Below are 15,949 nucleotides of genomic sequence, written 5' to 3' on the forward strand. Positions count from 1 at the left end.
ACCTCCTCCTCCATGCTTCATGGTGGGAAATACACATGCAGAGATCATCCGTTCACCCACACCGCGTCTCACAAAGACATTGTGGTTGGTACCAAAAATCTCAAATTTGGACTCCAGGCCAAAGGACAGATTTTCACCAGTCTAATGTCCATTGCTCGTGTTGCTTGGCCCAAGCAAGTCTCTTCCTATTATTGGTGTCCTTTAGTAGTGGTTTCTTTGCAGCAAGTCTACCATGAAGGCCTGATTCACACAGTCTCCTCTGAACAGTTGATGTTGAGATGTGTCTGTTACTTGAACTCTGTGAAGCATTTACTTGGGCTGCAATTTCTTGAACTTTTCCGTATTGACTAACCTTCATGTCTTAAAGTAATGATGGACTGTTTCTCTTTGCTTATTTGAGCTGTTCTTGACATAATATGGATTTCGTATTTTACCAAATAGGGCTATGTTCTGTATACCCCCCTACCTTGTCACAACACAACTGATTGGCTCAAACGCATTAAAAAGGAAAGAAATTCCACAAATCAACTTCTAAGAAGGCACACCTTTTAATTGAAATACATTCCAGGTGACTACCTGATTTGTTTTCGAATTTTGCATTATTTAAAGTTGGAGATGGCCTATATCATTCACGCAAAGTGATGAGACTGGGTGTGTATGTATACCTCCAGGGTAATATGGTAACATGCATAGGCTCTCATAAAACCAAGGTCATCCAAAATGAACAGTTTTTAATGAAGCCAGAAACGCAAGTAATTAATCTCAGTGACTGACAGAATGTAATTTATGATTGAGTTCCTAGGCGGATTCTCGGTTGAATTTGAACGCGCATCGGACAGTCCAAGCACTTTGATACCCACGCCCACTGGGACGTACAGCACCGCCCACCGGGCGAAATGGCGTGAAAAGAGTGTGTACTGTCTCTCTCACCTTAACCTGTTATGTTCACATAAAATTCATTTGCATTGATTAGTTCTCTGGGTCAAAGCTGTGATATGTCAGAGAGAGAATTACGGATAATTCATCTTGTTTGGCACATTAATGAAATTGCATTGTTGGATACCATCACTATACAATATATGTAAATGTATTTCCGGTCTCAGGACTTATCCGTCTTCCGCCCTGATGCCTTTGTAGCTATGGAAACTCGTCAACGGCAACATCCACCAGCCTGTTCACCCGTTTTGACCAGGGGCACCTAGTGTGATAGCTAGCTAGCTGGCTTTATGTGTGCCAGAATTACCGATCCATTACCAAGGTTTCAAGATGGCGTTACAACGACTGACGGCTTTGTTCATCCTTTTCTCGATTCTCGGTAAGTTATTTTCATTTCCACTAAGATAAGGTGTAGTTTAACGGTACGTGTTGTGCATTACAATTTATTAAATCACAGCAATGCTTTGTTATGGAAATGATCGCGCTGACTATACGGGCTTCCTAGCATAGCTTGGCCAGGTCAGTAAACATGCTGAGGATGAGCCACACAATTATTAGATGGTAATTCATTTATTTATACATGCGTTATAATGGCATTGAAACGCTCACACAGTCCTCAGCAGTTTTTCCATTCATATTTAAATAAAGAGAGAACAGGTTGCACACACACTGCTTTTGTATCTTCTAACGTTGGGCTCTCTTCAACTGTCACTCAAAGTATGATGATGTCAACCGCTATTTCCATCCAGGCTGCCAGGTAGGCCTACAGTTCATTGTGTGAGTTATTTTATTCTGGTTAAGTCTCTCTGCTACCGCACGGCAAGCTGTACCAATGTACCAAGTCTGGAACCAACAGGACCCTGAACAGCTTGTTGCCCCAAGCCATAAGACTTATAAACAAGACTGCTAAATAGCTAATCAAATGGCTACCCGGACTACTTGCATTGACCCTTTTTAGCACTAACTCTCATGCACCGACTTTATGCACACACACTGGACTCTACCCACACACTCACACATACTTACACTGACACCACAACACACACACATAACATGCACACACATGCATAATGACGCCACACACACACACACACACACACACACACACACACACACACACACACACACACACACACACACACACACACACACACACACACACACTCACAAACACTTTAATTCACCACATACGCTGCTGCTAGTCATCACTTTAGCCCTACCTATATGTACAGTACATTGCTACCTCAATGACCTCTTACCCCTGCACATGGACTCAGTACTGGTACTGCCTGTATATAGCCATGCTAGTTTCTACTCCCTATATATAGCTATGTTATTTTTACTCATTATTTTTATTTGGTATTCACTGTCACTATTTCAATTTTTTTAAATGATCATGTCTTTAACACTGCATTGTTGTAAGCATTTCAATGTTAGTCTACACTTGTTGCCTACGAAGCATGTGACAAATAACATTTGATTTGATAAAGTAGCACTCTGACAGTGGCAGTGCTTTCAGGAAGACTTCACTAGGACTATGTATGTTTTGAATACGTTGTCTTCTGTCACCATTACTGCTGCAACTACAGGTCAGAAAGATAACGTCATAGCCAAGTCAGTCTCGGTGTGGTATTGACTGATCATTACAGTTTTATTCACATACTAGTCTACTGCATTTGGCCAGTTTCAATCTTGGTAAGTTATTTGGCTGCTTTTACAGTGGCTGTGCTGGAATGTCTGGAAAATTGCTTTTTTTAGATGGACTGGATCAACAGCTTGTTTTTTTTGTTTTTTTAGGTTTTCATATTTAGCTAGAAGTGCATAGAGAACTGTAGAACGGCTACTTAACATAGAGCGCATTTCACTCAGGGTATAGCCTCCTGTCTCTATACTGTATGTATTAAAACAACAAAGGGATTAGAGAGAGAGAGAGAGAGAGAGAGAGAGATGGTCTCTAATATTCACCAACAACATATGCCACATTTCTATCTATTTTACTGTCTGACACCATTCCAGTTCTGATTAAATTCTTCACATAAACACATAGATTTCTTTCTTGATGTAGGCTACACAGTGTAAAGTTGGGCTTTCGGCTATGGAATGCTTTTATTCCAGGCCACAATAGCAAATCAGCCATTGTCTTCTTAATTAACCACAGATTCTCTCCCATGCTCTAAAAACTGTCTGGGACAACAAAGCCTCATGCAGGCGGGGATACAGTAAAGCTTGGACACCTAAAATATACAATGAGACAATAAGTGTCTGTCTGTCTGTAGGCAGCAAAAAAGGAGGAGAGTTATTGTAAAGGAATTGAAGGTTAATGAGTGGTTTTACAGGGATAGGCTGTCCTTGCTCTGTTTACCAGGGGAATATTTGCTGGACAAGCTCTCCTCGTGTCTCTCAGGATGGCCAGTAACTGTTTGGGGTAAAAATAGCTCATGATGTACAGGGGTGGGAAAGTCAGCCGCAGAGACGGAAGCTGAGACCTAAGAGTCGGATCTCATCAGCATCCACAGCTGTGCTAATATGACTGTGTGCTCCACTTTGGCAGGACGCATGTTTTCTCCACTCTCAGTGCTGGCTGACTTGGCTTTCATGTGCATCATGAATTGTTAACCAGGGACATTTTAAATCAGCCGTAGAGTAGGGCTGTTGCGGTCATGAAATTTTGTCAGCCGGTGATTGTCAAGCAAATAACTGCCTGTCTCACGGTAATTAACCATTAATTAACATAAACACATTTAGCATATCCTGGCTTCCACAGCATAGCGTACAAGCTATTGATGCAGACCTTTGGAACATCTACATTTTAAAAGTCTAATAAATTCATATAATATAACCTACACCATCACAATAAATCAATTATTTATTTTAGACAGGTCTAAAGAAACATAATATGAAGAAAATGTAGTCTATTTCAGTAGGACCAGAATAACATATGCTGAGTTGTCCTGATCTGGCTGTGGGCTACACTAGTTAATTTAGCAGACAAGATTTGCTTAGAATTCCGTGGTATCATTTTATAGTATGAAGAATACAATTGAACATAGCTGAATAAAATAGAGAGGATATTTTCTCCAAACAATTTGAGGGAGTGTGCACATGTGGCTATTCTGTGTTGAGCGGTTAACAAAGAAACAGGTCCTCCTATATGCTTAATTTAGAGTAATTTATGCTACTTTAGTTGTGATACAAATGTTGGGCTATATGTTTAGATTTTTAATACATTCTAAGGCTGCATGATGCGACTCTAATGATGATTTGAAAAAAGTTGCATGAAAGGCATGAGTCTGGTTTGTTTTTTGCGCAGGCTCCACAAACTTCATCAGTCTCTCATTCACAATTTGACAATCACTTGATAATGCTTCAAATTTCCCGGCGGCATCACCTTTGTGTGGCCTTAATGCCCCCTAAAAAAATTCATGTATTTTGTGGCCAGTGACCATTGTGCCCTTGGACTGAATATAATAATTATAATTCCCTTTTCCCGGCTGTGTGCTCGGAAGCACCTCTCACTGACATGGCTCTTTCAGATAGCTAAATTCTTATTAGCCAATGCCCGTCCACATTTACTTTTTGTCAGCCAACAAGATGAGTAGGCCTAACAAACAGTAAAAGCAGTAGCCTATGTCAATCTACAATCCCCCATAGTACAAAAGTTGACCTATTCTGTGCGAGAAATAAATATTTTCCTAACATAGTCTGGGACAGTTGTGGGATGCGATATATCCCAAATTAATAAAACTACTAGCATCAAAAAAAACTTTTTTAAGCAATGAGGCAGATGCAACAGATCAGAACGTTTAGCTTAAAATGTTGATAAACTATTAGGCTATTTCTTCACATTAGAAGCACAGCAATGCGCACACAGCAGTAGGATACAAGCGCGAATGTTCCAAAATGCAATCAATTAGTGGGAAAACACCATGATCAGAAGTGACCGCAAATGCGATTATGCATGTATTGCTTTTATTATAAAGATGTATTTTTATGGTGAAAATGATCTTTCTCAAACTCGAAACTCACGCTCTGCGTATATACAGTTGAAGTCGGAAGTTTACATACACTTAGGTTGGAGTCATTAAAGCTCGTTTTCCAACCATTCCACAAATTTCTTTTAACAAACTATAGTTTTGACAAGTCGGTTAGGACATCTACTTTGTGCATGACACAAGTAATTTTTCAAACAATTGTTTACATACAGATTATTTAACTTATTATTCACTGTATCACAATTCCAGTGGGTCAGAAGTTTACATACACTAAGTTGACTGTGCCTTTAAACAGCTTGGAAAATTCCAGAAGATGATGTCATGGCTTTAGAAGCTTCTGATAAGCCAATTGACATCATTTGAGTCAATTGGAGGTGTACCTGTGGATGTATTTCAAGGCCTACCTTCAAACTCAGTGCCTCTTTGCTTGACATCATGGGGAAATCAAAAGAAATCAGCCAAGACCTCAGAAAGAAATTGTAGAAAAATTGTAGACCTCCACAAGTCTGGTTCATCCTTGGGAACAATTTCCAAACGCCTGAAGGTACCACATTCATCTATACAAACAATATTACGCAAGTATAAACACCATGGGACCACGCAGTCGTCATACCGTATCCGAGACTCGTTCTGCCTCCAAGAGATGAACGTACTTTGGTGCGAAAAGTGCAAATCAATCCCAGAACAACAGCAAAGGACCTTGTGAAGATGTTGGAGGAAACGGGTACAAACGTATCTATATCCACAGTAAAAGGAGCCCTGTATCGACATAACCTGAAAGGCCGCTCAGCAAGGAAGAAGCCAAAACCGCCATAAAAAGCCAGACTACGGTTTGCACATGGGGACAAAGATCGTACTTTTTGGAGAAATGTCCTCTAGTCTGATGAAACAAAAATATAACCTTTTGGTCATAATGACCATTGTTATGTGTGGAGGAAAAAGGGGGAGGCTTGCAAGCCGAAGAACGCCATCCCAACCATGAAGCACGGGGGTGGCAGCATCATGTTGTGGGGGTGCTTGCTGCAGGAGAGACTGGTGCACTTCACAAAATAGATGGCATCATGAGGGAGGAAAATTATGTGGATATATTGAGCAACATCTCAAGACATCAGTCAGGAAGTTAAAGCTTGGTCGCAAATGAGTCTTCCAAATGGACAATGACCCCAAGCATACTTCAAAAGTTGCGGCAAAATGGCTTAAGGACAACAAAGTCAAGATATTGGAGTGGCCATCAGAAAGCCCTGACCTCAACCTTATAGAAAATTTGTGGGCAGAACTGAAAAAGCTTGTGCCAGCAAGGAGGCCTACAAACCTGACTCAGTTACACCAGCTCTGTCAGGAGGAATAGGCCAAAATTCACCCAACTTATTGTGGGAAGCTTGTGGAAGGCTGTTTGACCCAAGTTAAACAATTGAAAGGCAATGCTACCGAATTCTAATTGAGTGTATGTAAACTTCTGACCCACTGGGAATGTGATGAAAGAAATAAAAGCTGAAATAAATCCTTCTCTCTGCTATTATTGTCACGTCCTGGCCAGTATAAGGGTTAATTGGTATTGTAGTTTGGTCAGGACGTGGCAGAGGGTATTTGTTTTATGTGGTTAGGGGTGGTGGTTTTTCTAAAAGGGCATTTGATTTAGTATTCCGGGGTTTTTGGGCACTGTTCCTTGTGGACGTATTTCTGTTGATCTAATTAGTTGTATGTCTATGTTTGGTTAATTGGGGTGGACTTCCAATTGAAGGCAGCTGTGTGGTGTTGCCTTTGATTGGAAGTCCTATATTAGTTGGGTGTGTTTGTCTGTGTAATTGTGGGAGATTGTTCCTTGTTTAGTGTGTGTAAGCCTAATAGGATTGTCAGTGTATCGTGAGTTTGTTTTTTGTTGTTTTGTATATTCGTTTTTGAGTTTATTAAAAGTTCAAAATGAACTCTCTCAACTCTGCTGCATATTGGTCCTCATTTTCCGATGAGGATTTCGCCATATCGTCTGAAGACGAAGAAATCCCTGACAATTATTCTGACATTTCACATTCTTAAAATAAAGTGGTGATCCTAACTGACCTAAAACAGGGATTTTTTTACGAGGATTAAATGTCAGGAATTGTGAAAAACTGAGTTTAAATGTATTTGGCTAAGGTGTGTGTAAACGTCCGACTTCAACTGTATGCCAGGTAAGCTCTACACCCGTTGTAAAGCATATTCATGTGCTTAATTTTAAGAAGTTATTTGGCCACTTTGGTTTTGACACAAACCAAAACATAAAGGCCTATGGCTAGGCTACATAAGGTGCTTGACTATGATTTGAAAAAGTCACAAAAAAAGGCATGCACTGTGTCTTGCCTTACTGCACATAAGTGTGTGATAATATATAATTCACAAGTGATTGGCTAATCTTGTCACCCATCAGACTATTCTTGATTTAATCTTGTTTTTACATATTGTAACGACCAAAACGCAGCTGGGAGCGAACACATGTTTATTCAACACACTGGAAATAAACATGTACACAAAACTCAAGAAAAATGTCGATACGTTACGTGCTCAAAACAAAGAGACAACAACCCACAAACATCGTGGGGGGAAAAGGAACTTAAATGTGATTCCCAATCAGACATAACTAGCGACAGCTGTCTGATTGGAAATCACCTCCGAGCCCAACATAGAAATAAACCACAAAGAAAGGCTATAACAAAACATAGAAAATAAACCATAGAAATACCACACCCTGACCAAAAATAGCAGAGTTCCCCTGGTCAGGGCGTGACACATATACTAAATAATATGTGTGACATTTGTATTTATTTAGAATGGACCATTATCATGCACCTGTTTCGAAACAGGGGCAGTGGGAAAAATGCACTACCGATCAAACGTTTTGGAACACATACTCATTGAAGGGTTTTTCTTTATTTTACTATTTTCTACATTGTAGAATAATAGTGAAGAGGTCAAAACTATGAAATAACACCAATGTAGTAACCAAAAAAGTGTTAAACAAATCAAAATATATTTTATATTTGTCAAATAATAGTTCTGCAGGAGGGGTGAAGTCAGGCGCAGGAGACTCAGGTACGTGAAACACGTAGTTACTTTAATGAAGAAAAACCCAGTCCAAAATATCAAGCCGACAAGGCCAGGGAAAAATATTCCAACAAAGGAAGACTAACACAGTCTTCCAAATATATCGGGATGCAGCCCAACAACCCTAACGCTAAAATATAAATGGACCAGAAAAGAAATCCCCCCCCAACCTACAATAACAGACACAAAACAATCCCGCACAACCCCAAACACAAAACAGACAGACTAAATACCCCACTAATTACTAAACACAAAACAGGTGCTACTCTAACCAGACATTACCAAACAAAAACAGAAAAGGAAATTGGTGTCAGCTAGTAGGCCGGCGACGACGACCACCGAGCGCCGCCCGAACGGGGAGAGGCGCCGCCTGTGGACGTTGTGACAATATTTGTGAATCTTCAAATAGCCACCTTTTGCCTTGATGACAGCTTTGCACACTCTTGGGATTCTCTCAACCAGCTTCATGAGGTAGTCAGCTAGGAGTGCATTTCAATTAAGAGGTGTGCCTTCAAAAAAAGTTAATTGGTGGAATGTCTTTCCTTAATGTGTTTGAGCCAATCAGTTGTGCTGTGGCAAGGTGGAGGGGTATACAGAACATAGCCCTATTTGGTAAAAGACCAAGTCCATATTTTTGCAAGAACAGCTCAAATAAGCAAAGAGAAACAACAGTCCATCATTACTTTAAGACATGAAGGTCAGTCAATCCAGATCATTTCAAGAACTTTGAAAGGTTCTTCAAGTGCAGTCGCAAAAACCATCAAGCGCTATGATGAAACTGGCTCTCAAGAGGACCGCCACAGGAATGGAAGACTCAAAGTTACCTCTGCTGCAGAGTTCATCAGAGTTACCAGCCTCAGAAATTGCAGCCCAAATAAATGCTTCACAGAGTTTAAGTAACAGACACATCTCAACATCAACTGTTCAGAGGAGACTGTGTGAATCAGGCCTGCATGGTAGAATTGCTGCAAAGAAACCACTACTAAAGGACACCAATAAGAAGAAGAGACTTGGTTGGGCAAAGAAACACAAGCAATGGACATTAGACCGGTGGAAATCTGTCCTTTGGTCTGGAGTCCAAATTTGAGATTTTTGGTTCCAACCACCGTGTCTTTGTGAGATGTGAGACGGATGATCTCTGCATGTGTATTTCCCACCGTAAAGCATGGAGGAGAAGGTGCTATGGTGTGGGTGTGCTTTGCTGGTGACACTGTCTGTGATTTATTTAGAATTCAAGGCACACTTAACCAGCATGGCTACCACAGCGTTCTACAGTGATACGCCATCCCATCTGGTTTGGGCTTTGAGGGACTATCATTTGTTTTTCAACAGGACAATGAACCAACACACCTCCAGGCTGTGTTAGTGCTATTTTACCAAGAAGGAGAGTGATGGAGTGCTGCATCAGATGACCTGGCCTCCACAATCCCTCGACCTCAACCAAATTGAGATGGTTTGTGATGAGTCAGTCCGCAGAGTGAAGGAAAAGAAGCCAACAAGTGCTCAGCATATGTAGGAACTTCAAGACTGTTGGAAGAGCATTCCAGGTGAAGCTGGTTGAGAGAATGCCAAGAGTGTGCAAAGCTGTCATCAAAGCAAAGGGTAGCTATTTGAAGAATCTCAAATCTAAAATATATTTGGATTTGTTTAACACTTTTTTGGTTACTACATGATTTCATAGTTGTGATGTCTTCACTATTATTCTACAATGTAGAAAATAGTAAAAATAAAGAAAAACCCTTGAATGAGTAGGTGTTCTAAAACTTTTGACTAGTAGTGTACAGTCGTGGCCAAAAGTTTTGAGAATGATGCAAATATTAATTTCCACAAAGTTTGCTGCTTCAGTGTCTTTAGATATTTTTGTCAGATGTTTTTATGGAATACTGAAGTATAATTACAAGCATTTCATACGTGTCAAAGGTTTTTATTGAGAATTACATGAAGTTGATGCAAAGAGTCAATATTTGCAGTGTTGACCTTTATTTTTCAAGATCTCTGCAATCCGCCCTGGCATGCTGTCAATTAACTTCTGGGCCACATCCTGACTTATGGCAGCCCATTCTTGCATAATCAATGCCTGGAGTTTGTCAGAATTTGTTGGTTTTTGTTTGTCCACCCGCCTCTTGAGGATTGACCACAAGTTCTTGATGTTTTGTTCCCCGAGCCACTTAGTTATCACTTTTGCCTTATGGCAAGGTGTTCCTGGATGGTTGGGAGAAGTTGCTCTCGGAGGATGTGTTGGTACCATTCTTTATTCATGGCTGTGTTCTTAGGCAAAATTGTGAGTGAGCCCACTCCCTTGGCTGAGAAGCAACCCCACACATGAATGGTCTCAGGATGCTTTACTGTTGGCATGACACAGGACTAATGGTAGCGCCCACCTTGTCTTCTCCGGACAAGCTTTTTTACGGATGCCCCAAACAATCGGAAATGGGATTCATCAGAGAAAATGACTTTACCCCAGTCCTCAGCAGTCCAATCCCTGTACCTTTTGCAGAATATCAGTCTGTTCCTGATGTTTTTCCTGGAGAGAAGTGGCTTCTTTGCTGCCCTTCTTGACACCAGGCCATCCTCCAAAAGTCTTCGCCTCACTGTGCGTGCAGATGCACTCACACCTGCCTGCTGCCATTCCTGAGCAAGCGCTGTACTGGTGGTGCCCCGATCCCGCAGCTGAATCAACTTTAAGAGACGGTCCTGGCGCTTGCTGGACTTTCTTGGGTGCCCTGAAGCCTTCTTCACAACAATTGAACCGCTCTCCTTGAAGTTCTTGATGATCCGATAAATGGTTGATTTAGGTGCAATCTTACTGGCAGCAATATCCTTGCCTGTGAAGCCCTTTTTGTGCAAAGCAATGATGACGGCACGTGTTTCCTTGCAGGTAACCATGGTTGACAGAGGAAGAACAATGATTCCAAGCACCACCCTCCTTTTGAAGCTTCCAGTTTGTTATTCGAACTCAATCAGCATGACAGAGTGATCTCCAGCCTTGTCCTTGTCAACACTCACAGCTGTGTTAACGAGAGAATCACTGACATGAAGTCAGCTGGTCCTTTTTTGGCAGGGCTGAAATGCAGTGGAAATGTTTTTGGAGATTCAGTTCATTTGCATGGCAAAGAGGGACTGCAATTAATTGCAATTCATCTGATCACTCTTCATAACATTATGGAATATATGCAAATTGTCATCATACAAACTGAGGCAGCAGACTTTGTGAAAATTAATATTTGTGTCATTCTCAAAACTTTTGGCCACGACTGTACATCTATGCACTTAAATAGCGAATGGAAGACACTTTTCTCATGGTTCATTTTCATGCCAGCCAGGTAGGCTTTACTCCTGTTGTAAGGATAGGCAATGTGCTTAATATTAGGAAAGTTTAGAAATAAATATAGTAGGCCTAGCCTATAGAAATGTTGCACAACATGAGCTCATGGTCTCTCATGAAGTGTTTGATTAGATTTTCAATTACATTTACATTGATGTCAGAGTGATTAGAGGGACAATAGAGTGCTGAGTACCAGGCAGTTAGCAAGTTTGGTATGTTTCTAATGACCATCAGCAGCATCAGAGCTTGGAGAAGCCTAATTACCGTGACTAAACGGTCCCATGGAATTTTACTGCCATCATGACTCGTGGCGGTAATACGGTCACCGTAACAGCTCTACCGCAGAGTGCTTTTATCTGTCTGGATTATACCTTGGAAGTACTTTATACACTCGGATGAATTGTGCTCTAATACATTACAGTCTGTTTTCACTCCCTGGAGTCCTTAACATCGCTGACGCTGACATAGAAGGGACTGTCTCCATTACTCACTGTGTGTTCCTTTAGTAACTCTTATGCCTCCCTAAGTATATCTCCCAATTTTTTTATTTGAGAGTGTTTTGTAGAATTAGAAGTAAGGAAACATCACTGACTAATATTGAGACTTGTGCTCCCGTCGAGATGTGCTCCACTTGCCTCTTATATAAACATGAGAAATGCTTCCGGAGATATGGTTAATTCTGACCCTAAGGCTCTTTTTCACCCTCTCTGTAGCTATAGGTCTACACCTCTTGACCCTCTAATCCTTTAGGCCTATCTGTTTAAACGGCGTTGTCCTGGGATGAAAATTCTGAAGTTTGTCAATGAGCTTCTTTTTTTTTCTCACTTCTTTTTTGTATTTTACAGGCTACATTCCATCACGTGGAGTAATCCTCCGAACCACAGACAAGACTGTGTGGGCAAATGAATTTGAACGTAAGTCACTGAAACACTGACTCATTCTCTCAGAATAATTTTTCAGGCTCTTCTGTTGTCTGCCAGTGTTTTGACATTGTAGTATCACTGTTTTCTTCCCAGCTATTGAGTTGACCTGCTTGATAGAGTCCATCTCCACAAACAACCCCAGAATCGAATGGAAGAAAATCAAAAACGGTGTCCCTAGTTATGTGTACTTTCAAAATCAAATTTCGGGTAAGATGATTATTTTTACCAATACCAAATTACCAATACCAAATTGGCCTCAGAACTGTTATTCCCTGTAAGTGAATGAGAGGTTGGAGTGTGTTTTTGCCTCTCTATTAGGGGACTTGGAGCACAGAGCCCAGCTGATCCAGCCAGCCAACCTACTGATCCTCAACACCAGCCGTGCAGACACTGCAGAGTACCGCTGTGAGGTCGCTGCCATTGATGACCACAAACACTTTGATGAAATTCTAATCAGTCTTGCTGTCAGGGGTAAGGACGTATTTTCATATTCCTGTGTAAAGTTTTAAGCCTGTAGTAGTTTCCTGTGTTTTTTCAGTGTTGGTGTCTATTTTTAATTATAAACTGGGTGATTCGAGCCCTGAATGCTGATTGGCTGACAGCTGTGGTATATCAGACCGTTTACCACTGGTATGACAAAACATGTATTTTTACTGCTCTAATTATGTTGGTAACCAGTTTATAATAGCAATAAGGCACCTCAGGGGTTTGTAGTATATGGCCAATATAACACAGTGAAGGGCTGTATCCAGGCACTCCGCTTTGCGTCTGGCAAATGAACAGCCTTTAGCCGTGGTATATTGGTCATATACCACACCCCCTCGTGCCTTATGGCTTAAGTATAGACTGTGTTATGTGCTCCCTCTCTCTGTAAATAAACTGTTCCATGAGTGCCGTAGTATGGCCTCTGCTCTTAGCCTATGTGTATGTGTGTCTTAGGGAGCAGTTGGGATAAAGCGGAAGTCGAATTCCAGTTGGACCTTTGTGTACAATTGGACAAAGAAATATTATTTTCCCTTCTTCTTCTGTCTATGCAGTAAAGCCTGTGGTGCCCAGGTGCAGTGTGCCTGTGGCGGTGACTGTTGGCACGTCCTCTGAGCTGCGCTGCCTAGAGAACGAGGGCTTCCCTGCCTCACAGTACCGATGGTTCCGCAACAACGAGGAGCTTCCCCAGGACCCAAAAAGCAGCCCCAAGTTTATCAACTCCACGTACTCCATTAACGCTGACACGGGTGGTCTGGTAAGGAATCAATTGGACTGGGAGTTCGAATGGACACTAGCTATATGAATATCAAGTTTAATGAGACAGTAGATCCAATTGTTGGATGATGTTAGTACAAGAGAAAAGCTGTATGATCTATTGGGGTTGATTTTGGCGTTTTTCCCTGCAGAAATTCCGCAGGATGAGGAAGGAGGATGCGGGGGAGTATTACTGCCAGGCAAAGAATGAAGCTGGACATGCACAGTGTCCCGCACAGCTGATGGAAGTCTGTGAGTAGGCCATGCTGTACTAAATACCCAACTGACATTCTTACCGCGACTATGTATTGTGTTTAAATATGTCAGTGTGTCATACTGCTGCCACACTGAACATACCATTGTGCGTTACCAAACCTGCTAGTGAGTCACATGCATCTACTCTAGTGCACATAAATCATAGTGGTTGACATGGACATTACATTTACATTTACATTTAAGTCATTTAGCAGACGCTCTTATCCAGAGCGACTTACAAATTGGTGCATTCACCTATAATATCCAGACATGCATTCCAAGGTCATTCCTTTAAGTCAGGGTTCCCAAATTTTATTATATTATATTAGAAATATTATATCTGATTCGGCTTCTTGCAGTCTACAAATTATTTGTAATTATGTTCCGGCACCCTGACCAGCCGCTCAAGAAAACAAATTGTCCCATGGCTGAATCTAGTTGATGATCCCTGCCTTAAGTTGTTTAAATTTGGGTTCATGTCACCCAGATCTCATCTCAAAATGCCCTGCTTGTATTTTCAGATGATGTCGACATAGTGGGGATTTTTCTGAAGGTGTTAGCGGCATTGGCCGGATTCACTATTGTGATGGTGGGGGTTTATCATGCACACAAACATGGCTGCTTCTCCTCCGGCAAGGATCACACAGGAACCAAGTGAGTAGGGCTATGTAGTTTCAAGTTTCAACGTTTATTTGCCACATGCGCAGGATACAATGGGTGTAAAAGAGTACAGTGAAATTCTTACCTTGAGAGCTCATTCCAACAATGCAGTGATAATAATAGTAATATAGATAATAACCCAAGTACGATATAGGTTGAATGTACTGTACAGGGCTTTTAAAGCTGGACCAGTTTAATAGTGACATGCTATGTGCTGTGAATTGCTTAGTAAGTCTTTGTGTGGACATGAAGGATTTTTGTGTGTGTGTTATAGCTACAAACCGCCAGCAGCAGATGATGGTATTGACTATGCCGAAGCAGATGAGGTGAATAGAATTCACTTAATTCTGTTTTCCATATTCTATATTATTATTGAGCTAAAATGTAATCACAATGTATTATTCAAAATGGCAAACAAAAATAAATATCAACTGCAGGTGGATGTATTTTTTTGATAATTGATATTCCCATTTCCATCAGGGTCACTTCCGGCACAAATCATCATTTATCATTTGAAATCTGAGATAGGGGAAACACTGAAGAGGAGACACACTGAAGAGGGGAAACACTGAAGAGGAGACACAGTGAAGAGGAGACACACTGAAGAGGAGACACACTGAAGAGGAGACACACTGAAGAGGAGACACACTGAAGAAGTGACAAGAGGAGACACACTGAAGAGGAGACACACTGAAGAGGAGACAAGAGGAGACACACTGAAGAGGAGACACACTGAAGAGGAGACAAGAGGAGACACACTGAAGAGGGGACACACTGAAGTCAAAAGTACATCAAATCCCATAATAGGGCTTTGTATGAGAAATTTGAGCTGTAACATTGCACATTATTTGTTGGTGCGCATCAATAATTTACCTACAAGCTTGCCAAAGTTATCATCTTGAAAAAGATCAATCATTATTTCTACATTTCTGATAGGCAATTGCAACGTTATGTCCCTGTTAGTACAATGTTTATTTTTTTTGTAGCACAAATATGTTTTGTCCTCAGTCGTTACTGTAACTACAACTACAGTACGATTTTAAAGCTTTGACATTTGAACTTCCACCAACATGTTCATCTAAACTGATGCTGGAACATTCCCCCATACTGTTTTTGGACAATGATTTTTGACTTCCAAACATTTCTACAAAATATACCAAACCTGTTTTACAAAATCAGCCTTGCATAGTCTCTGAATGCAAGATGGACTGGTTTATGTTATTATGAAGGAAGGTTGTGTCAATATATTTGTGAATATATATACTACCGTTCAAAATTTTGGGGTCACTTAGAAATGTTCTTGTTTTTGAAAGAAAAGCACATTTTTGGTCCATTAAAATAACATCAAATTGATCAGAAATACAGTGTAGACATTGTTAATGTTGTAAATGACTATTGTAGCTGGAAACAGCAGATTTTTTAATGGAATATCTACATAGGCATACAGAGGCCCATTATCAGCAACCATCACTTCTGTGTTCCAATGGCACATTGTGTTAGCTAATCCAAGTTTATCATTTTAAAAGGCTAATTGATCATTA

General features: G+C 40.8%; 1 protein-coding gene across 1 annotated transcript; it reads left to right on the forward strand.

Moving 5' to 3' along the window:
- Positions 1-878: 878 nt before the first annotated feature.
- Positions 879-14,978, forward strand: jam3a (junctional adhesion molecule 3a). The gene is made up of 9 exons (XM_029715352.1): positions 879-1,315; positions 12,177-12,245; positions 12,348-12,461; positions 12,573-12,725; positions 13,292-13,494; positions 13,646-13,745; positions 14,270-14,402; positions 14,683-14,734; positions 14,889-14,978. The coding sequence occupies exons 1-9, from the start codon at positions 1,267-1,269 to the stop codon at positions 14,922-14,924; spliced, it is 909 nt and encodes a 302-aa protein (XP_029571212.1). The 5' UTR covers positions 879-1,266; the 3' UTR covers positions 14,925-14,978.
- The last annotated feature ends 971 nt before the right edge of the window (positions 14,979-15,949 follow it).

Source organism: Salmo trutta, chromosome 26 (assembly GCF_901001165.1).
Source record: "Salmo trutta chromosome 26, fSalTru1.1, whole genome shotgun sequence".
NCBI lineage: Eukaryota > Metazoa > Chordata > Actinopteri > Salmoniformes > Salmonidae > Salmo > Salmo trutta.

What these genes read in the sequence shown, in the direction of transcription:
- jam3a (XM_029715352.1), top strand. Translation starts at nt 1,267, where the DNA reads ATGGCGTTACAACGACTGACGGCTTTGTTCATCCTTTTCTCGATTCTC. An exon ending in ACGCTGACACGGGTGGTCTG is followed by an intron (nt 13,495 to 13,645) that starts GTAAGGAATCAA and finishes TTTTCCCTGCAG; the next exon opens with AAATTCCGCAGGATGAGGAA. An exon ending in AAGGATCACACAGGAACCAA is followed by an intron (nt 14,403 to 14,682) that starts GTGAGTAGGGCT and finishes TGTGTGTTATAG; the next exon opens with CTACAAACCGCCAGCAGCAG.